Here is a 24,252-nt window from a genome sequence, read left to right as displayed (position 1 = left end):
CATGTTCACCCAGAACCTCAGAATGTAACCTTATTTGGAAATAGGGTATTTGCAGATACAGCTGGGACAACCCCTTCACAAAAGATGAGGTCATACTGGATTAGAGTGGGTCCTAAATTCAATGACTGGTGTCTTTTTAAGAAGGCCACGTAGAGACACAGACACACAGACATACATGTCACCTAACTGTAGAAGCAGAGATCAGAGTGATGCATGTACAAGGCAAGGATAGCCAGCAACCACTAGAAACTGGGAGAGGGGCACCAAACAGTTTCTTCCTCAGAGTCTCCAGAAGAACCAACCTTGTCAACATCTCAGTTTGAACTTCTAGCCTCCAGAACTGTGAGAGAATACTTTTCTGTTGTTTTGAGTCACCTAGTTTATGGTACTTTGTTACAGCAGCCCTAGGGAACTAATAGATTCTGCACTGGGAAATGGGGTGCTGCTATAACACATAGCTAAAAATGTCTAAGTGCCTTTGGAAATGAGTAATGGTTAGAGGCTGGAAGAACTTTTGAGTTGCTTGACAGCAAAAGGTCAGTTACCTTGAAGACTGTCAGTAGAAATACGGGTGTAAATAGCAGTTCTGGTGAGTGCTCAGAAGTACAGAGGATAACAGAGAAAGCTTCTACCATCTTAGAGAATACATATATCATCATGAACAGAACACTGCTGGAGATATGAGCATTAGAAAATGTACTTCTGGTGAGGCATTAGAAGGAAATGATGAACATGATGAACATGTTATTGGATGCTGGAAGAAAGGCAATCTTTGTCATCAAGTGGCAGAAACTTGGCTGAATCGAGTTTTGCTGTTGGGTGGACTTCACTTATAAGTGGGTATTTAGCTAAGAAGATTTCCCAGCAAAGTGTGGAAGATGCATCTTGATTTCTCTTTGATGCTTATAATAAAATGATGAGAAAAGAGAGACAAATTGAGGAAGGATCTGTGAAAAAAAAACCAGCACTTGATGATCTAGAGATTCTCGTGTATCTAAACAATGTGCTCTGGAAACAGACCAATGGTGTGGCTGGACAGACTTTCACTGAAGAGGTTAGGTGTGTGACTCATGGATGCAATCAACTATCTCATCAGAAGCCAGGAAGAGAGGAGGGGTTATCCAGAAAGGACCCGTGGAAAACCCTTATAACTGATTATATGGGTCTCTTGACATGCATGAGATCAACAAGGTTTTTAAAGAACTGCATACCAGCAGAAAACCCAGCCTGGTGCGAAAGTGACAAAGATGGGACAAAATGAAGGATGACTGCAAAGGCAAAGCCACAGATGCAAAAGCAAATGAGGGTGGGGCTACAGCCACCTGGCAGGCTGAGAAGCTGGTAGGCTGAGAAGGTGGGGCTATCCCAGAGGACCCAGAGATCAAGACCGCCTCTGGGGGCCAGACGACAGAGCACTGAGCCCACAGCATTATTCTCAGGCTCTGAGACCTAACAGAATTTGCCCTGCTGGGCTGTTAACTTGCTTTAGACCAGTAACTCCTTTATTTCTTCCTTTCTGCCCTTTCAAAGTAGGAATGCTGATTCTCTGCCTGTCTCACAACTGTATTTTGGAAGCAGATAATCTCTCTGGTTTCACAGGTCTCTGGACAGAGAAGAGTTTTGTCTTAGGGTGGAACATACTCAGGGCTTTGCTGACACCTGGTTTTGATTATTTAGATAATTACACTTGAGACTTTTTGAGTTGATATTCAGATGAGCTTTCGGACTTGGACTTGATGCTGGAATAGGTTAGGACTTGTGTGGATGTTGCAATGGGGTGAATGATTTTGTGTGAGATGGATATGAATATTTGGAGACGAGAGGGCAGACTACACTGGGTTGAATAGTGTACCCTCGAAATTCATGCCCATGCCAAGCCTCAGACATGACTTTACTTGTAAAGGGGGTCTGAGCAGATGTCACGAGTTAGGATGACATTACAATGAATTAAGGTGGGCCCTAATTCAAATGACTGATGTGCTTATAAGGAGGCCATGTGAAGGCACAGAAACACAGACACACACTGAGACCACCATGTGATGACAGGGGCAGAGACTGGAATGATGCAGCTAGCTAGAACACCAAGGAATGCTGGTAGTGCCAGAAGCTAGAAAATACAAGGAAGGCTTCTAGAGACCTTTGGAAAGAGCATGGCCCTACCAACGCCTTGATTTCGGACTTCTCACCACTGTGAGAGGCTAAACTTCTGTTGTTCTAAGCCACTAGATTTGAGGCCATTTGTTATGGCAGTCCTAGAAAAAGAATCCAGTGATTTTAGAAAATTCTTCTAAGAAATTTTGTTGCAGAGAGAAGGAAAAATGACTGACATACACAATAGGAATGAATCTCAAAAACACATGCTCAGTTAAGGAAGCCTTACAGAAAGAACACAAAGGATATCATTTCAATTATCTGAAGTTCTAGGACAGGAAAATCTATATTGAAAAAAAACCAAAACACCAGTTGCCTCTGGGAAATTGCTGACAAGAAGTATGATAAAACTTTCTGGAATGGTGGTAATCTTCTATGGATTAGGTTACACAGATGCAGTAGTATGCTAGAAATGGCCCAATGATTAGACACATGTCTTCCAGACTCCATTTTCAGTGATAACACTTTGGTAGCTTAAGAGTTGCCATGCAAGTATGTACACCATGGAAACTGGCAAATGAAACAAATCAGAGCCCTTTTACTTTCTGAAGAGCCGGCTGTTAAACATTTGCCAATACATCACTACAAAAATGTATATACTAGTCAAAAGTTCACGGATGAACACTTGAAATTTGTGCAGTTCATGACATGCAAATTTTACATCAAAAGAAAAAAATTTAAATATTTAATTCTAGTTAACAATATGCATACTGAATCATTTAGGGAGATATGTATTTACATTGGCAATTTATTTTTATTTATTGTTTTTAAAGATTTTATTTATTTATTTGACAGAGATCACAAGTAGGCAGAGAGGCAGACAGAGTGTGTGGGGGGGAAGCTGGCTCCCTGCTGAGCAGAGAGCCCAATGTGGGACTCGATCCCAGGACCCCGGGATCATGACCTGAGCCGAAGACAGAGACTTTAACCCACTGAGCCACCCAGGCACGCCTGGCAATTTCTTTTAAATACATCAATAAAGTAAGATGGGTTGATAGATGAATGGAGGGACAGATATGTAATAAAATATTAATGACAGAATCTAGTTGGTGATATAATGGGTATTTGTGATAAAATTTTTTCAACATTTCTGTGTGTTTGAAAATTTTCATTAAAGACTAGGGAAACATCATTTCCTATATAGATATCAAAACAATATTAACATATGTATTTAATTCTCTCATTTTGGTATTTCAATTTTTAAAACAAGTGCTACTCATTATGGTATAGTGAAGGCAGAGAATCTAACATAATGTTAGCTCAAGTAGCTAAACAACTGAAGGGCATTTTTTAAAAAATATTTTATTTATATATTTGACAGACAGAGAGATCACAAGTAGGCAGAGAAGCAGGCAGAGTGAGAGGGGGAAGCAGGCTCCCTGCTGAGCAGAGAGCCTGATGTGGGGCTCAATCCCAGAACCCTGGGATCATGACCCGAGCTGAAGGCAGAGGCCCAACCCACTGAGCCACCCAGGCACCCCTGTCTTTATCAGTTTTTAAAGATAGCTCATGGTAGGAGTATGCACACTACGGAAACCGTCAGGTAGTAAAAAGCATATTAAAATCCTGAAAGGAGGGGCTCCTGGGTGGCTCAGTCAGTTGGGCATCTGCCTTCAGCTCAGGTCATGATCCAAGGGTCCTGGGATCAAGCCCCGCATTGGGCTTCTTGCTCAGCAGGAAGCCTGCTTCTCCCTCTCCCTCTGCCTGCTACTCCCCTTGATTGTGCTCTCTCTCTCTCTGTCAAATAAATAAATAAAAGCCTTTTAAAAAAATCCTGAAAGGAAAGAAGCAATACTGGGGATAACTGACTGAGATCCCTCAGGAGATCATAGGGCTAGGATCCAGCACAAATGTGTAAAGATTGACTTAAGGCACAAAGGATGTATCTACACCACTGAGCTGAGATGGAAGAAAATAAAAACTCAGGATGCAGAAGTTAGCAGAGTCAGGCAGAAAGCAGATGAAGGCTCTTATCAATGACAATGTTTCCTTTGAAATAGGAAACCTATCTACTAAAAATAATGAAACAGTAGGATGGAAAGAATAATGAAGATCTAAAAGAGTATATGGAAGGAATGAAATGGAGAGCTGACCAGGGACCAGGAGATACACTGCTGAACAAGCAAGAAGGCTCTAGACAAGATCAGACATGAGGAAACTGCAGAGGCATTAATCAGTAAATTATACAATTGTTCTCTGGCAATGCTGGAAAACTATGCTGCAGAAATAAAGAAGGCAATTAGTTGGATTGATTCAGGGTTGAGGTTTTTGCCAGGCGGGTATGGCACACAGACAAGGATACAAAAAGAATGCTTCACTGGCAAGAACATGAGTAAATAATGGGTGAGGGGGTCTAAGTAAGATGTGCAAGGAAAGAGAGACATGAAGGGGATGACAGACTGGGAGAAAATAAAAAGGTCAAGGAACTGGAGATTTCAACAGGGTTGAAGAGAGTTACAAGGGCCAGAAGTAAAAGAAATAGGCTGTGGTCAGAGTAATATACTGGGGCTTAAGATTTCAGAGGAAGTTTATTTCTAGAGATGATGTATGTTGCTTTCCCACTGATTTAAGGTTAGAAGATGGGATATGTGTTACTCCCCCAAAAATGTTTATCTCAAGACAGAGCAAAATCAGGGGCACCTGGGTGGCTCTGTTGGTTGAGTATCTGCCTCTAGCTTGGGTCATGATGCCAGGGTCCTGGGATCAAGTCCCATATCAGACTCCTTGCTCAGCTCCTTTTCCCTCTCCCTGCTTGTGCTCTCTTGCCCTCTCTCTCTGTCAAATAAATAAATAAAACCTTTAAAAATAAAATCTTTAAAAAAAAGATACAGCAGAATCACACTTAATAAACCAAAAAATCTTCTCAAATCCCCAACACAGATGCTATGATCAAGACCACTGATGTTCACATAAGAACAGACCTAGATTTAAGTCCTAGCATGGCCACTTAACAACTGACCTTGAGAAAGTTGCCTACCTCCTCAGAAGCTCAATTTCATTATCTGTAAAATGGTTATAATACTGCCACTATCTTGCAGGGTTATTATGAAGTTAAATGAGCAAACATACAAAATGCTTAGCACAAGGGATGGCACAAACAAGCCCTCAAAAATTATTAGCTATTAGAAATTCTGTTTCAATGTAAGAAGTAACCATACTTCACCCCTACCTCTCACACTGAATACAATTCTAAAACCTGGCGAAAATTCAGGGAACATTTGATGACTGCAAAAATTACACAGTAGCAGGTGGAACAGGTGAGAATTTGAAATAACAAAGAGCCCATGCCCAGACACAGCATGATCAGATTGCTGAAAAGTAAACAGTTAGAACAAAAAAGAGTAGAATAACAGAGAGAGAGCATTTAAAAACCCTTATATTTATAGTCCACTGTTTTTTCACAAAAGACAATTTAACTGGGAAAGGATAGTCTTTTCAACTGAAGGTATCAGGACAATTGGATACCCACATGCAAAAACAGATTAATGTAACCCTAACTTTACATGACGTGTAATTCAGCAATTAATTCAAAATGGTTCATAGACCTAAATGTACAAGCTAAAACTATAAGTCCTGCAACAGAACACGTATGAGAAAATCTCTGCAACCTTGGGTTAAAAAAGAAATCTTGTTTATAGGACCAAAAGCAGAAGTCATGAAAAAAAGTAAATTTGACTTCGCCAAAATCACAAACTTCCAAGCTTCAGAAGATATTGTTAAGAGATGTGACATTAGTGAAAATGGCAGAGTACGGACCTCCTGAAATTTTCTCCTCCATAAAAGCAATGAGAACACTGTCAAAAACCATCAGGATCAGCTTTTCCAGGACTCTAGAAATTAACCAAAGGCCTGCAGCAATCTGGGAAATATTTATTCAATAAAAATAGCTAACCCTCAGCAAGAATAATAAATTTTGTGGCATTTTTTTTTTTAAATTTTGTGGCATTTTAACTCGCCCTTTCCTTGTCCTTTTTTTTTCCAGGTCCGTGGTAACCTTGAAAACCAACAATGTGAAAACAATGTGAAATCCCAGTGAAAACCAGCAGCTACCAGAGAGGGAAGAACGGGGCTGGAATACCTCCAAAGCACCACTGTCAGAGAACAGTCATCTAGGTGGCCTTTCTAGTAGTTTCCTGGAAGATTTCACAGGCAAGGCTCTCCTTGATGTAACTCAAAGCTCACCAACCAGTGCTCAGAGCCTTTTTCCCCAGAACTTTTGTCAAAAATAATCAGAGGCAGGGGATGCCTGGGTAGCTCAGTCCGTTAAGCATCTGCTTGCAGCTCAGGTCATGATCCTGGTGTCCTAGGACCAAGTCCCACATCAGGCTCCTTGCTCAGCGGGAAACCCGCTTCTCCCTCTGCCTGCTGTCCCCCCTGCCTGTGCTCTCTCTCTTTCTCTGACCAATAAATAAAACCTTTAAAAAAAATACTCAGAGGCAGTTGGTGAATTCTTCCCCTGCCTGAGGAGGTAGAGCTGGGATAAACAATAGGTTAACCAAAAACGCCTAGACAGAAATTTTGGGGAATGGAATGTCCTTAGAGGGCAGTGAAAAGCTCCAACATATTTCCAGGAATCTAGAAGGCCACACATGTGCATAGGCCTGTCCTCATGGCTGGAGCTGTATGCACGCTCAGGAAAAACTAGAAAAAACCCTAAGCTCTTACCTGACTAATCTTAAGTCTCTGCATAAGCAGGAAGTGAGGGTTAAAATGGAGTTGTAAACTGCTTGGCTGACTATGGAAGATGTGCTCAGTTTGCATACAAATCCTCCATGACTAGGAAATCCCTTAGTTCGGGGAAGAGTACTAGTTCTAGGAATAATTAAAACACTGTGTTAAGTAAGTTAAAGAAGGTCACATGGTCCCATTTATAATGAAATGTCCAGAATAGGCAAGTCCATAGAGAGGAACAATAGAATAGTTGCTATCTGGGCTGGGAGAAGAAAAAGGAACTGAGAACCATCTCTCGGGTGATGGACATGTTCTAAAATTAGATAGTGATGATGGCTGACCAACTCTGTAAATTTACTATAAGTCACCGAATTGTACATTTAAAATTAGTGAGTTTAATGCTATGTCAATCATAACACAATAAAAAAGTGGGTGGAAAAATGACCTAACTACATTCTCTAGTAAACTCATTATAGAAAATGAAACTTACTTTCAAATATAGTAATATAGATAGGATAAAAGTAAAATGGACAGAAAGTAGTTCTAGAATGTTGGAGTAAGGACCTTGAAAATCCACTTTTCCATAAACCCAAAACTCATTAAAAATTAAACTTTTGATAAGTCTGGAAATTAAATAGAGGCATACAACAATAGGAAGAACAGTTACTCAAGAAAAACAGCTGAGTCTCACTAAGAACAGTAAGACTTACTGCATTTCAACTTTCTGTAATCATGATTTCCTCTCTCCAACTTTGCAGTAGCCTTGAAAGCCAACAATCTTGCAACTGTGGTAACTGTAAATAAAACAGCAGCTTAGCTGATCTTATAGGAAGTAGAGCAGTCTGAAGTTCACCAAAAGCCCCATCCTAAGAGAACTGTCACTGCTTGACCAGCCTAGTACTTCACTGAAAAGCTATAATCTGAGGGTTTGTCTTTGACTTGGTTCACATCTCACTCTGCAGGAACAGCCCAGCCCTAAGGCATTTGTCAAAACGAATTGGTGAGGGTTATTCAACACTGTAGCTGCTTGAGAAAGCATTACCAGTTGGGGCTAACAAGAGGATGACAAAAAAGTTAAAAGAAGACATAGGGAATGAGCACACACTTACAGTTTTCAAAAATATACTACAAAGCTATAGCAATGAAAACAGTATGGTATTAGCATAAAGACAGACATACAGACTAGTGGAACAGACTAGAAAGCCCAGAAATACACCCTCAGATATATGGTCAACTGGTCTTTGGCAAGAGTGGCAGGAATACACAATGGAGAAAGGATAGTCCCTTCAATAAATGATGCTAGAAAATTAAATCTCCGCATGGAAAAGAATGAAATGGGGCCCTTATTTTATACCGGTTACAAAAGTCAATTAAAAATAGATTAAAGACTTGGGGCACCTGGGTGGCTCAGTGAGTTAAACCCTCTGCCTTTGGCTCAGGTCATGATCCCAGGGTCCTGGGATCGAGCCCTGCATCAGGCTCTCTGCTTAGCAGGGAGCCTGCCTCCCCTCTCTCTCTGCCTGCCTCTCTGCCTACTTGTGATCTCTGTCTGTCAAATAAATAAATAAATCTTTAAAAAATAATTTAAAAATATTTTAAAAATGGATTAAAGACTTAAAAAGAAGACCTGAAACTCTAAAACTCCTAGAAAAAAACAGAGGAAAATTGTCTTGACATTGGTAGTGGTGATGATTTCTTAAATATAACTACAAAAGCACAGGCAAGAAAAGCGAAAATAGAAAGTGGAACTATATCAAACTAAAACCTGCATAGCAGAAGACATAATTAACAGAGTGAAAGACCATATATCCAATAAAGGGTTAATATCCAAAACATATAGGGAACTCCTACAACTCAACTTAACTATACTGGAATTCAAAATTTTTAAGATTTATTTATTTATTTGAGAGAGAGAGAAAGCATGAATGGGGGGAGTGGCAGAGGGAGAGACTCTTTAAGCAGACTGCCCACTGAGTACAGAGCCCAACGCAGGGCTCAGTCTCACAACCCATGAGATCACGACCTGAGCCAAAAGCAAGGGTTGGACACTTAATCCACTAAGCCACCCAGGGACCGCTGGAATTCAAATTTTAAAAAAATTATTTACCATGAGAGACTATGGACTCTGAAAAACAATCTGAGGGGTTTGAATTGACGGGTGGGTGGGAGGTTGGGGTACCAGGTGGTGGGTATTAAAGAAGGCACGGATTGCATGGAGCACTGGGTGTGGTGAAAAAGTAATGAATACTGTCATGCCAAAAATAAATAAAAATAAATTTTAAAAAATTATTTAAAAATTAAAATAAAAAAACCTGGGGCACCTGGGTGGCTCAGGTCATGATCCCACAGTCCTCGGATCGAGCTCCACATCGGGCTCTCTGCTCAGTGGGAAGCCTGCTTCTCCCTCTCCCACTACCCCTGCTTAGGCTCTCTCTCTATGTCTCTCTCTGTGTCAAATAAATAAATAAAATCTTAAAACAAAAAAAAATTTAAAAACCTGATTAAGAAATGTGCAAAGTATTTGTATAGACATTTCTCCAAAGAAGATATACAAATGGCCAACAGGAATATGAAAAAGTGCTCAAGAGCCTTAATCATCAGGGAAATGGCAATCAAAACCACAGTGATATCCCCTCACAACTGTTAAAATAGCCAACATCAAAGAAAACAAAATATAACAAGTGTTGGTGAGGATCTGGACAAACTGGAATCTTTATACACTTTCAGTGGGAATGTAAAATGGTGTAACTACTACAGAGATCACTTAGGTTTCTGCAAAAGTTTAAAAATAGAAATACCATGTGTTAAAACAACCCTACCGCTAAGTATTCAAAGAACTGAAATCAGAGCCCGCAAGAGATATCCGTACTTCTGTATTCAGCGCTATACTGTTCACAACAGCCAGGATGCGGAAACAACCTAACTGTCCATCAATGAATGAAGATAATGTGGTATATACATACAATGGGATATTATTCAGCCTTAAAAAAAAAAGAAAATCCTGCCATCTTGACAACACAGATGAACCTTGAAGACATTCTGCTAAGTGAAAAAGGACAAATGCTGCCAACTTATGTAAGGTATATAAAATAATCAAACACAAAGAAGAAGAGAATATAATGGTGGTTGCCAGGGGCTGGGGTAAGGGGAAAATGGGGAGTTATTATTCAAAGGTTATAAAGTTTCGGCTATGCAAAATGACTAAGATCTAGAGGCCCACTGTACAATGTTGTGCCTATATTTAATAATATTGCATTGTACATTCAAAAATTTGTTTAGTGTTCTTATAAAAAAGAAAGAAAAAGAGGAAATGAGATGTCCATAAGGGGCTCTGAGAAGTTCAGACATACTCCTGGGACTCTAGAAGGTAACAAACATGTGCTGAGCTATGTGTGTGCCCAGGAAAGTTAGTGCCTGAGAAGTCACTAATCTCTCACCTCTGGCTAACCTTGAGGCTCTGAACAAGTAGGAAGTGAAGTCTAAAGCACAGCTGCAAACTGCCTGGTGGGGCACTGAAGGAGGGACCCAACATACACACCCTCAACAAAGGCTGATAGAACTTTTTTGGTTCAAGGTACTTAAGGAAAACTTTCTCTACTCATTAGTGGACACTCTGCTTACTGAACAGACTTCAGCAGCTGCACATGACAAAGAATTCAAATTTACAGCATTAGTCTAGGACACTCACTATACAAACATCAAGAACAACTAACCCTGGGTGTGTGGGGGAAAATGACTTTCAGAATTGTCACATTACATTATTTTAACTGACTCATTTGCACCAAAAAAATGTTAGACTGCTGTGGACTAAATATCTGTCCCCCATCCCCCAACAGGTATTTTGAAACCCTACTGGTGATGTGATGGTAATAGGAAGTGAAGACCTTTGGGAGGTAACTGGGATTAGATAAGGTCTTGAGGGTGGAGCCCTCATGAATGGGGTCAGTACCCTTATAGAAGTAATGAGAACTTGCTTCCTCTCCCTGTTCTCTGATATGTGAGGGTTCAACAAGAAGTTAGCAGTCTGAAACCCAAAACAGGGTTCTCACCAGAACCTGATCATAATGGAACCCTGATCTCAGACTTTCCGCCTCCAGAACTGCGGGAAACAAATCTGTTGTTTATAAGCTACCCAGTTGATGGTTCTTTGTTATAGCAGCCTGAGTTGATTAAGACAAAGACATTGAAAAAAAGGGAAAGAAAAGGAGAACATGGCCCATACACAGGAAAGAAGAAACAGTCAATAGAAGCTTTCATGAGAAAACACACTGGGCTTCTCAGACAAAACTTTTAATCAGTTGTTGTTAAAGTTCTTCAAACAATTAAAGAAAACCATGTATAAAGAACTAAAGGAATGTTTCAGAATGCCTTACCAAATAGGGAATAAAAATAAAGAGACAGAAATTATAATAAAGAACTAAATAGAAATTCTGGAGTTGAAAAGTACAGTAACTGAAATGAAAACTATACTAGAGGGGCTCAACAGAAGATCTGGGCTGACAGAAAAATCAGTAAACTTGAAGATATGTTGACTACTCATCTAAGGAAGATTACTCTGAGGAGCAAAAACAAGAAAGAATAAAGAAAAAATAACAGCCTTAGAGACCTGTGGGTAAGCATCATGCACACCAACATATCCATAATGGAAATCTCAGAAGAAGAAAGAGCACAAAGAGTATTTGGAGAACTGATGCCTGAAAACTTCTTAAAATTGATGAAAAACATTAATCTACACATTACAGAACCTTGAAAGAATCCAAGTAGGACAAACTCAAGGGACCTATTTGGAGTCTGTCCAAGAGACAGACATGTAGCCAAACTGTCAAAATCAAAAGATGAAGACTGAATCCTGACTGTAGCAAGAGAGAAGAGACTCATCATGGACAAGGAGTCCTAAATAAGATCAACAGTTGGCTGCTCAACAGGAACTGCATGGGCCAGAAGGCAGTAAGATGACATATTTGGTGTGCTAAAGGAAAAAGACTACCAACCAAAAACTTCAGACTGGCAAAAAACTATACTTTAAAACTAAAGGAGAGAGGCGCCTAGGTGGCTCATTCGGTTAGGCATCTGCCTTCGGCTTGGGCCATGATCCCAGAATCCTGGGATCGAGTCTCAAATCAGGCACTCTGCTCAGAAGGGAGCCTGCCTCTCCCTCTCCCTCTGCATACTTGTGCTCTCTCTCTCTGTGTCAAATAAATAAATAAACTGACAAACAAAAAAACTTAAAAAAACAAAAAAATAAAAATAAAGAAGAAATTAAGACATTCCAAGATAAGCATAGACTAAAAGAATTCATCACTATAAGACCTACCCTATGAGAAAACTGTAGGGAATACTTCAGGCTGAAATAAATGAACACTCTTCAGGAACTCAAAAAAAAAAAAAAACTATAAAAAGATGACTGTATAGGAAAACATTAAAAAAAAAACACAATATATATGTATTTGTCTTTGTAACTCATTTTCTTGTCCTGACTTAGGAAATAACTACATAATGAAATAATTATAATACTATGCTGATGAGCTTGAAATCTATAAAGATGTAATTTGTGTGACAGTAATAGTACAAAGGAAGAAGGAGAAAACAGAAAAAAAGGACAAAGTTTTTGAGTATTTCTGAAATTACGTCAGTATTAATACAAACCTTTTTTTAAAACTAAGATGTTAATTATAATCCCCAAGACAACTATTAAAAAAGCAACTAAAAAGATAGTAAAAGAAGCAACACGTTAATTAAAATTATATACTGGAAAAACCTACTTCATGTGAAGGAATAAATGGAATAAGAGAGGGGAAGAAAAGAAAGAAGACAAAGAGTAAAATGGCAGACCAAATCCTATTTTAGCAAAAGATTCCAATTACATAGATTAAATATAAATGAACTAAACACTCAATTGGAAAAGTAGTTTAAAAAAGGAAAACACAACCTAACTATTTGCTGTCCATAAGAGATACACTTTAGGGGCGCCTGGGTGGCTTAGTCGATAAGCATCTGCCTTCAGCTCAGGTCATGACCCCAGGTCCTGAGATGGAGCCCCTTGTTGGGCTCCCTGCTCAGTGGGGAGCCTGCTTCTCCCTTTCCTCCCTGTTCGCTTGTGATCTGTTGCGATCTCTCTCTCTCTCTCAAATAAATAAAATCTTTTTAAAGAAAGAGAAAGAGATACACTTTAGACTTTTAAAAAAGTTAATGGAAAAAGATGCTCCATGCAAAAAAAAGAATCAAAGTAGAGCAGGGTATAAGAAATTCTTCATTCTTCTTCCTTCCTTGGTAAGTCTAGCTAAGGATTCTGAATTTTGTTGATCTTTCCAAAGGACCACTTTTGGTTTTGCCTATTCTCTGTATTTTTTAAATTATTTTTTATTTTTATTATTATTATTTTTTTGCTCTAAGCTTATCATTTTCTCCCTTCAGTTTGATGTGGGTTTAGGTTTCTCTTTTTTTTTTTTTTTGTAGTTTCTTTTTTTTAATCGGGACTTTATATTTTTGGAGAAGTTACAGGTTCACAGCAGAACTGAGGGGAAGGTACATGGATTTCCCACATTACCCCATTCCCACACATGTATAGCCTATCCCATTATCAATATCCCCCATCAGAGTGGTACAGTTTTACAACTAATGGATCTACATTAACCCACTATGATTACACAAAGTTTACAGTTTACATTATGGTTCACTCTTGGCATTACACAGTCTAAGGATTTGGACAAATTATTCTAGCTTTTAAAAAAATTTTATAGGTCTTAAGGTATAAGGTTTTGGTTATTAATTTAAGAGCTTTCTTCTTTATTAATATGGGAATTTATAACTATAAATATCCCCCTAAGCCCTGCTTTTACTGCATCATGTAAGTTTTGGTATGTTAAGTTTTGTTTTCATTCATCTCAAAGCATTTTCTAATGTCCCTGGTGACTTCTTTTTGATCTATCAGTTATTCAGTAGAGTGTCATTCCATTTCTGCATATTTGTACATTTTCTAAATGCCCTTCTATTACTGATTTCTAATTTCATTCAACTGTGAATGGAACTGGCAAGAGTGAACATCTTTGTCTTATTCCTGATACTGAGGGAAATATTTCAGTCTTTCACCATTTATTATGAAGTTAATTACTAACACAATCATTAACACAAACATACGGCCAATTTATTTCTGACAAAAATATGCAAAGGCAAGTAAATAGAGAAAAATACTCTCTTCAACATATGGTGCTGAAACTACTAGAAACTCACAGGCAAAAAACTGAACCTTAACCTAAACCCCACACTTTATAAAAGCATCAAGACAAAATAGATCATAGATCTAAATGTAGAATATACAACCATTAAACTGTTTAAAGAAAAATCTTATTCATAATCTGCTGTCAAAGAGTTCTTTGACATAAAAAAGTATAATATGAAAGAAAAATTCTTTCTGATAATTGGATAACTGGATTATATCAAAATTTAAAACATCTGCTCTGAGGCAAAAAAACCTTGTGTCCTAAAAACTACAAAATGTTGCTAGAAGAATTAAAAATACAAATAAATGCAAAGACAGCCCTTGTTCATGAATTGAAGACATAGTATATCATTAAGATGTCAATATTACCTAAAGTGCTATACAGATTCAGTAAAATCCCTATCAAAATCCCAATGACATTTCTTCCTGAAATAGAAAAACCCATCCTACAATTCATATGGTGTCTCACGGATTCCTCAATAGTGAAAATCTTGAAAAAGAACAAAGTCGGAGGTCTCACACTTTCTGATTTCAAAACTTACTACAAACCTATGGTAATTAAAACAGTGTGGCACTGGCATAAACACAGACATACATACCAGTGGAATAGAATGGATAGCCTAAGAACAGACTCATATTTATGGTCAAATAATTTTTGGAGAGGGTGCTAAGAACATTTAATGTGTAAAGGACAGTCTTTTCAACAAGTAGTATTGGGAAAACTAGATTATCAATGTGCAAAAAACAAAGTTGGATCCTTACCTTATAACATATATAAAAAATTAACTCAAGATGGACCAAAGACCTAAACATAAGGGCTAAAACTGTAAAATGCTCAGGGGATAACATAGGAGAAAACCTTTATGAAATTAGATTTGGCAATGATTTATTGGCCATGACACCAAAAGCATAGTAACAAAAGAAAAACTGACAAATCAGACTTCACCAAAAACATAAACTTTTGTGCATCAAAGGACACTATCAACAGAGTGAGAAGGCAACTCATGAAATGAAGGGAAATACTGGCAAATTATTTACCTGATAAGGGAATTAATATTTAGAACATGCAAAAAAAGCTGACGACTCAACAAAAAATAAACAACCAGTTTAAATAATGCGCAAAGGCAGTACACAGACATTTTTCCAAAGAAGGTACACAAAGGCCAAAAAGCACATGAAAAAGATGCACAACATCACTAATCATTAGGGAAATGCAAATCAAAACCACACAAAGTACCACTTCACACCCACTAGAATGGCTGTCACAAAATAGAAAAGAATTTAAGTGTCGGGCAAGGGGGTGGGGGAAACTGGAATCCTTCTTCATTGCTGGTGGGAATGTGCAATGATACAGCCTCTGTGGAAAACAGTATGGTGGTTCCTCCAAAGATTGAACACAGAATTGCATATGATCCTGCAATTCCACTTCGGGGTATATATGCAAAAGAACTGAATGCAGGGACTTGAACAGACACTTGTACATCCAGTTTCACAGCAGCATTATTTACAATAGCCAAAAGGCAGAAGCAGCGCGAGTGTCTACGGACAAACGAAGGGATAAACAAAATGTGATAGGTACATATAATGGAATATTATCCAGCCAGAAGGAAGGAAGGAAGTTCTGACACATGGATGACCTCAAAGACATGAAGTGAAATAAGCCAGACACAAAAGGACAAATGCATGATTCCACTTATATGAGGCACCTAGGGTAGTCAAATTCACAAAGACAGAAGGAATGGTGGTTGCCAGGGGCAAAGGGGAGGAGTGTAAGGGGAGAAGGTGTTTAATGGGTACAGAGTTTCAGTCTGGGAAGAGAAAGAAATTCTGGAGGTGGATAGTGATGATGGTTGCAGAACAATGTGAATATACTTAATGCCACAGAACTGTACACTGAAAACATGGTTAAAATGGTCAATTTTATGTTAGGTATATTTTACCATGACTTAAAAAGTTTGTTCTGCAAAAGACACTGTTCAGAGAATGAAAAGATAAGCTACAGACTGGGATAAAATACTTGCAAATCATATATCCGTCAGAGAACTGCATTTAGAACATGTAAAGAACTCTCAAAAGTCATGAAGAAAATACACAACCCAGTTAAAAACCAGCACAAGATTGGAACAGACACTGCAGCAAACAGGATAGAAAGATGGCAAATAAGCACATGAAAAGATGTTCAACATCATTAGCTACTAAGGAAAAGCAAATGAAAACTATGATGAGATACCACTGCACGGCTACTAGAAGAACTAAAATAAATACCAACAATACCAAATGCCGACAAAGATGTAGAGCAACTGGAACTCTCATACATTGCTGGTGGGAATGCAAAATGGTTCAGCCATTCTGGAAAATGGTTTGGCAGCTTCTTATAAAGTTAAACAAACACTTACCATATGACCCAGTAATCCCACTCCTTATTTACCTTAGAGAAATAAAAATTTATGTTCACACAAAAACCTGTACAAAAATGTTCGTATCAGTATTATTCATAGTCACCATAACCTGGAAACAGCCCAAATTGCACTTCAATGGGTAGATGGATACACAAAACTGGAATATCCACACAATGGAATGCTACTCAGCAAAATGAAAGAACTATCAATACACACGACTTGGATGACTCTCAAAGGCATTATACTAAATGAAAGAAGCCACACTTAAAAGATGACGTGCTGTACGATTCCATCTTTATGACATTCTTTAAAAGACACAACCATAGTGATGGAAAATAAATCAGGGATTACCAGAGATTATGGGTGGAGTTGGGGGTGACCATCAATGATGGGATGAGGGACTTTTAGAGTGATCAAGCTGTTCTCTATCCTGATTGTGGTGGTGGTTACATGAATTTACATGATTTACATGATTTACAATTCATGGAATTGTACACCAAGGAAAAAATAAGAAAGAAAAACAGACAATTTTATTGTAAATTCATTTTTAAAATAAAAGAGAATATTGCTATTATACCATCATCATCATAATAGTTATACTTTAGTGATTAATAAAAAGATTCAGAATGAGTTGTGAAATAGAATCCAAAAATCATTAAGGTCATTTTATGTCTGGTACAATAACATAAAGGTATAGAGAAAAAAAATCAACAACACTAAATGTAAAAGTTTTACAACTTTTAATATCTCCTCTCTTTAATATTCTTTATCAGGATAAATGGCTCCCTCTGGATCATTTCCTACAAACATTGTCATATACTGAATATGGAATTAAATAAGCACTCAACTCAGAAGTCTGGGACCCTATGTTACATTCCTAAATCTAACACTGTAAGAAAACTCTCGACTTGCCTTTTGTGCCTAATTTTATCTTCCTCTTCATTGAGGTCATGTACTTGTCTGCACTTGTCTTTTTGTGGTATGCTGTGAAGGTTTAAAGCAAGGAGTTTCAAAGATAGGAAACAGAACAGATTCATACACCACCCACCCACCCCAAATACCAGGTACTGCTCTAGGTGATTTACATGTATTACCTCACTTAATCCTCCTAACGACCCTAAAATGTAGGTCTTATTAATATTCTCATTTTACAAGATGAAGACACTGAAGTGTAGGGTGGTAACTTGCCCAGCATCTTACAACAAGCTAGCTAAGTGGGGGAGCCAGGGTTTTTCCAGCAGTCTGCCTCCAGAGCTCATGCTCTTAATCAGTATAATCAGTATACTAGGTCTCTCCACAAGAGGCTGTTCACTTGTTCTTTCATTCCTTCCTTCACCACTGCTCTTCCACGTCTGTGGTCTCTGTCTCTAACAAAGCATTCATTCATGCTCATGGCTTTACCTGTCTGCCACCTGAGTGTCTGTGATTCCCACGTCTATGCAGCCAGCTCTGACTACTCCACTGACTTCCCTGCTGCATTTCCGACCACCTTCTCAATATGTGCATTTAATGATCCTGCCATTCTTACCAAATCAACCTGTTTCAAATTGAACTCGTCTTTCATCAGAAACTCCCCATAAAGACTTCCTTAATTTTGCCAGTTGTTAAAAAGTCACACAGGCTTGAAAACATCTGGGTTGTCTCTGACCTCACCTTCGACCCTCCTCCTTCATTCTCAGTTCTTCCTTTGTGATGTCTCTTATAACCACACCTACCTCTGTTTCCAATACCACTGCCATCATTCTAGTCTAGATCTCCATGCCTAGATGACCATAATGCCTCCTAAATCATTCTCGCTGCTTTCAGTTCTTTCTCTGTCTCATCCTATTTTTTTGGCCACTAGATTCATCCTTTTCAAATACTGCTTTTACCGGGTTACTCCTGGCTCAGAATCCTTTCACCATATCCAAACTATCCGAATAACTGACTCTGTACAGGTCTCTACTACCCACCAAATAAGGTCTTAAATTTTTAGCTACCTTTCTAACCTGGTCTTTCACAAGAGCCCCAAACACGCAATAGTGTTCATACCATCTGCTGCAAATGAATTGCTTTTCCTTCTCCTTACTACAGAATAGGTAGTATTAAAAGAGCACTGAAATCTTACCTCCTCTGAGAGGCCTTCTTCAGTTATGCCAAAGCACGGTGGCCTTTCCCTCCTATGAACTATAGCACTTAACAACTATATCCAGTGTTGTCACCAAATGTTACATGGTTCTCTCTCCAACCAGACTATAATTGCTACAAGGTCAGGAACGATTTCCTAAACTTCTGAGCACCTCCCACAGTGCCTAGCAAAACTTATCTGTTAAACTAATACTTTCTGGTTAAGATGCATAACATTTATCTATGTATTTTGTGCTCATATACAGTTCAGCCCAAAGACTCTTCACAGTCTAGCCTCACCTCCCTTTCCAGTGTCACTCCCTCGCATCCCCTGCTGTGCCCCATACTTCCTGCCACAATGAATTTCTCATTGTCCCCTAGATGCACTATGTCCCTTCACAGACCTGTTCCTGTTCACCTACTATCTGTAATGCCCTCTTACCTTATTTACCTGACAAATGACTGTTGCTCTATCAAGGCTTAGTACAAATGTCAACTCCTGACTCCCCCCAACTAGACTTCCATGTTCAATGTTCTGTGCTCCCTTAGCATTTTATTCACATCTCTGTATCAGTGATTTCCATGTGGTATCACAACTGACTATGTACGTATTTGTGTCTGCCACGGACATATACATTCCTCAAGGAGACTGACTGTTTGTCCTTCCCCTACTCCCTTCACTAACTCTTCATATTTAATGTCCTGCTGTTAAATCTTTCTCTCAGTGAAAGAGCACATTAAAGTCAGTGGCAATCACATACCTTGGTAATAAAGAGCCTTGAGGAAGGAGTGCCGATCGGCTCCCTGAAATAAAGACTTTTCGATTTCCATTTCTCGCCGGGTCAGCTGTTTGCTCTTGGCAAATCTCTGTGGTAGGCAGAGGATGCGCTGACGCTCCGAGATCCTTTCTTCAATATCCTGAAGACGGTTCTGGATTGCTTCCGGGGTTGCCCTCAGTCTTGTCCTCTGAAACCAGAGAAATGAGATGGCATGTGTCATAGAGAACACAGCCTGAAAGTGATGATCTAATGCCTCAGATAAAAAAGAAGCTGGTGAAGGACTGTTCATAGACGTGTTAGTGAAAAAGTCAAGGAAGACATTCTCTTTACCAAGACCCCTATCACAGAAACCAAAGAAAACTCATATACAGAGCTCAGTTTGGTAAGAACTAAAAATGAAAAGGCTCTCAGTGTTAAAGGAAGCGATCTTCCCCTTGATTCTTTAGGAAAAATAAAAATGGCCCCACTCACCTTTTCACCTGAAACATGGCTCTTCCAGATCAAGATTTCTGTTTCATTGAGCCCCAGTTCCCTAAGAGAAGCAGTTTCCTGGTCCTTCTCATGCAGTGTCTGGAACTGGGACAAAGTCATAGTCCCAGCTGCTTCCTTCCCAAAGGGCTTGTACATAGTACCAGGAGCAAAGCTCTCTTTCTTAGACACACATCTGCAAAACAAGCAGGAAGCAAGTTAAGAATATCTTCAGGTTACCACAATTTACAGAAATAGGACTAGCCATTAAAAGAGGCACAATGGAACATACTAGCGATTTCTCTCTCATGGCCTATTTCTAGGCTGAAAGCACCACTGCAATGACATGGAATTCCGTCCTTCTTCCCCTCACCCAGGGCCAATAAATGAATGAATCAAATATTTACTGAATACCTACTACACATCAGACACTGGGCCAGGTACGGAGGATTTAACGGCAAAAAAAGATAAAAATGGTTTCTGCTTTTGCAGAAGAGAATCAAGTAAACAATGATCTTATTGGGTTATAAGTGTTATGTATGTTAAGGGAAGACAGGAACGGACACCTAGCCCAGACTTAGTGGGATATGGGAGGCTTCCCAGAGGAAGAGACACAGAAGCAAAATGCTGTCCAATAAGTAGAAGTTGGCCAAGGAAAAGGGAGTGGGAGAGGAGTGTTCCATCCGGCCTTTCAGAGGCGTCGGCCACCTGGAGGTGAGGGTCTATGATACTCTACCTGTTCGCAAAATCAATACCTACTCCTCAATGGAGACAGAGGTATCAAGTTGATGCTGAAGGAGGCTTTTCAGCTGCCTCTCCCCTTCTGTTTCCAACTCCTCCAGGACATGCTCACCACTTTTCACACAGCTATTTACCCTGGAGCAGATATAAGAATGTATACAGAAAGCAGAAGAAATAGTCAATCTCAAAACATGTTCTTTAGCTATATCATCTACCAGTAGTGACCCCATTTGTTTGAAGACACCCTTCTGTTTGTTGCCCTTCATCATTCATTCATCCTACAAATGTTTACTAAATACCTACTTCCATGCAATGCACTGTGCTAGGTACTGATGCAGTCAAAGGTATTCAAGGCACAGTCCCTATCCTCAAGAAGCTTGCAATTTATTTAGGGCCTGTGTATATGTGTTGTGTTGTATGCCTATGCGGGGAAGGGGGGAGAGGGAAGGGGAGAGAGGGAGGATGAGAAAAGTACGAGTTAACTGGGAGCTAGGATGGTAAATGAAGACTTTGGAAAGGTAATTCTTAAACTGGCATTTGAAGGACTGGGTATGATGAAGGAAAGAAAAGGGAGGCTGAATAAGAAGAGACAGAAATATGTTCTGGGGAATAGGAAGCTCCCTTCAGTTGGCATTCACATATAAGCACTAGGAGATAATCTTGGAGGGGGTAATTAGACACGGATTTTGAATGGCCTTAAATAATCCAACTAAGGGGCCTGGGTCTTCATGTATAGGTATTAGAAAGCAATTTATTAGGCAGTTAAGTGGCAGGGTACAAATGATGGTTTAGGAAAATGAATGTGGTTATACTATGTCTTGTGGATTCATAGGAAAGAAACCAGAATAATGAGTTGGGAAACACTTTAAATTTGTTGAGCATAACACAAAGAAAGTTCAAACTGGCGTGGTAATAGTGGAAACAGAAAAGGAGACTTAGATGAGCGAGGCCTTTTGAAGGCAGGGGTAGGGAAGAAGTCAAAGATAAACCTGAAAGTTCAAGCTGCATAAATATGAGAATAATGGTACCAATGAAGGAAAGAGGAAAATCCAGATGGAATAAATGTTTTTAGAAGGGGAAAGTCAGTATTGTCTTAGCCAGGTTGAGTCAACTACCTATTACAACTGACACACCAGCATGAAATATCAGGAATGCTAATATTTGTTTGCTCAGTATGAAAGACATACTGAGTCTGAGGTGACAGTATAAGTGATACTGGCTAACAGGAAACCGGGAGATGGAAGAATTGTACAGGTGAGAGTCTGAGGCTGGACATGGAAATCTCGAGTCATCTGTGTTGGCAGGATCTGGAGCTGTGAAAGAGGAGCAGATCTCCAGAGAGTATAGAAACATGACACTTTATAGCTGAGGCACTATTCTGTAGAAATCTAGGTAATGCTATAAACTAGCCAATCCTAAGTAACTGAAAAACTCTTACTAGAGTGTAAATAGCAGGACCAGTAGAGCATGCAACAACAGATGATAATAGACAAAAATGAAATGAGTTAATTCCAAGAGAAAAACAAGTATGAAATACCTTCTTTATAAAACAGTCCTTTACCATTTGGGTTATGAGCAAGATCTCATACTCTAGAAAGACTGAGGCCTATTTTTAGAAAATTTTAAAATATCCTTCCTTAGGCCCATGGTTTTAAAAAAACTTCCTTCTAAGTATCTCAATTTTTATTTATTATTTAAAATTCTGAAATTTCTTACTATGTTTAAAGTGGCTTTGAAAGGAATAAACCCTAGTTAACTACATCGGTACACATAAACCTCAAAAAGAAATGCTGAGTGAAATAAAGGCAAGTCACAGAAAAATTCATATAGTCTGTATCCATTTACAGAATTCAAAAATGGATAACACTAGCAACATTTTGTTTAGAGATAAATTCATCTGTGGTGGACCTATTTTTTTAAAGCAAGGTAATGATTAAAGCCAAATTCTGGATGGTGATCCCCTCAGGGAGAAAGGAGGAAGGAGAAGCAATCAGGGAGGGGCACACAGGGGACTTTTAAAAAAATTTTATTTATTTGAGAGACAGACAGAGGGAGTGAGAGAGAGCACAAGCAGTGTGAGGGGTCAAGGGATAAGCAGAGGCCCCGCTGAGCAGGGAGCTGGATGAGGGGCTGCATCCCAGAATCTGGGATCATGACCAGAGCTGTAGGCAGAGGCCCAGCCGAATGAGCTACCCAGGCGCCCCCAAGGGACCCATAAGATACTGCTAATGTTCTATTTCTAAAGCTTTAGTGGGTCCGAATCTATTATTATTCTTTAGACTGTACATATGCATTATTTTGCATGTATGAAATATCACAATAAGCATTTTTTTAAAAGTCATTTTGAGGCAGGGAAACGTTTGTTTAAAAGATGCAGAAACCAACAATACAGGAGAGCATAATATCAGAACTTTAAATGCACCGCTCTATTCCAGAGTGATTATTCTACTTTGCAATGAATCCAAAACTAATTTAATGAGGATCCTTTAAAAAAGCCATTGTGTACTGTCAACAACCGTGAAGCTCTGGCTTTCAACAATGACCAGCTAAGTTAAAGCTGCCATTTCCTGCAGAACCAGTAGGGGGAACTGCTTACAGCGCTGCTTTTCTTTCCCTATGATACACTGAGCCCGTTTTGTACTTTCCGTCTAAATTTTTAGAAACAAAGTATCAGTAGCTTAGGTTAAGATTTGAAAGCTCTACATGCTCTCAGGGCCCGAGAAAGTCTTCCTTAGTAAACAAACACTGCAAAAAAAAAAAAAAAAAAAAAAAAAAAAAGACACCCCTCCCTTCCCGCCCCCACCGTGTGCCCTTCCGAGGATGAGATGGAGGTAGGGCGGGACGGGGACGAGCTGGCCTGGCTTTCTCCCGCACTGGGCATCAGTCGGCCAAGACCCTTTTACCTGGGTGGGTCCGTGTGAAGTAGTAAGAAGCCACAGCATCCGTGCAGCTCCCGGGGCCGGAGCCGTGGCCTAGATGCCTGTGCTGGCAAGGCATTCCTACGGGAACCGGCGACGGAGGCCCTTCCTGAACTTCGCCCCGCAGGCCTGTCTAGCCCGTCTCCCCTCCTCCCTCCTCTTTTGTCTTCCCGCTCACACGAAATCGCATCCCGACAACGTGACATACCCCAAACACAAAGTCATAAAAGCCATTTTCAAAGTTAAAAGGTAGATGAGAGCTCCCTTCGCCGCCTGCTCTCAGAGAAGCCCTTACCTCTTCATGTTTCCACAGGCCCCTATCTCTAACTTGGGTGAATAGGCCGCGGACTTCAAGTCCCAGAACTCTGTGCGGCAGACTCTAAGGGGATTGTGGTGGAGTGCGGGGCTCTGGGAATTGTAGTCGCTCAGAGCTAAAGAAACGGAGAGTACGTACTCTACTGAATGAGGTGTTGTAAGTTGTTTAAATATTTCTCCTGCGGGTTAACGGCAGCACCCAAAATATCCAGCTCATAAAGCTAGGAGTCATTTGAGACTTCTTGACTGTCTCATTCAAAATAGCCAAATCCTGGCTCCTCTATTTTTCCTCCAATGTATGCCTATTAACAACCCTGCTTCTGCTTTCAAGGACTTATTATCGAGCCTACCCGCTGTTTCCAGCTGGGCCCCTGATCCATCCTCTGCAGTGTAGTCCGTGATCAGACACAAGTTTGACCAGATCACCTGCACTAACTGTAACAGAAGCTTAGGAGATGTTGTACTTCCTACCCTGAGAATCAGAA

The 24,252-nt window shown here is 39.6% G+C and overlaps 1 protein-coding gene across 5 annotated transcripts in view; it reads right to left on the bottom strand.

Moving 5' to 3' along the window:
* The window catches only part of RBM41 (RNA binding motif protein 41), a 58,322-nt gene extending 34,517 nt beyond the window's left edge, over window positions 1-23,805 (bottom strand). For 2 of the 5 annotated variants that reach the window (XM_082716927.1, XM_082716928.1), the window contains exons 1-5: window positions 23,438-23,739; window positions 20,553-20,669; window positions 19,797-19,989; window positions 19,308-19,512; window positions 17,353-17,424 (exon numbers count right to left, since the gene is read on the bottom strand). In XM_082716927.1, coding sequence (XP_082573053.1) covers window positions 17,353-17,424; window positions 19,308-19,512; window positions 19,797-19,989; window positions 20,553-20,669; window positions 23,438-23,658 — 808 coding nt within the window. In that variant the 5' untranslated portion in view covers window positions 23,659-23,739. Of the gene's footprint in view, window positions 1-17,352; window positions 17,425-19,307; window positions 19,513-19,796; window positions 19,990-20,552; window positions 20,670-23,437 lie in introns of all 5 variants that reach the window. The other 3 variants (XM_082716930.1, XM_082716931.1, XM_082716929.1) reach the window with 3 other exon arrangements.
* Window positions 23,806-24,252: the final 447 nt, after the last annotated feature.

The sequence above is a fragment of the Mustela nivalis genome (genome assembly GCF_964662115.1).
Source record: "Mustela nivalis genome assembly, chromosome: X".
Classification (NCBI taxonomy): Eukaryota; Metazoa; Chordata; class Mammalia; order Carnivora; family Mustelidae; genus Mustela; species Mustela nivalis.
Note: the sequence above shows the minus strand (reverse complement) of the source record. Positions and strands in the feature narration are given on the sequence as shown.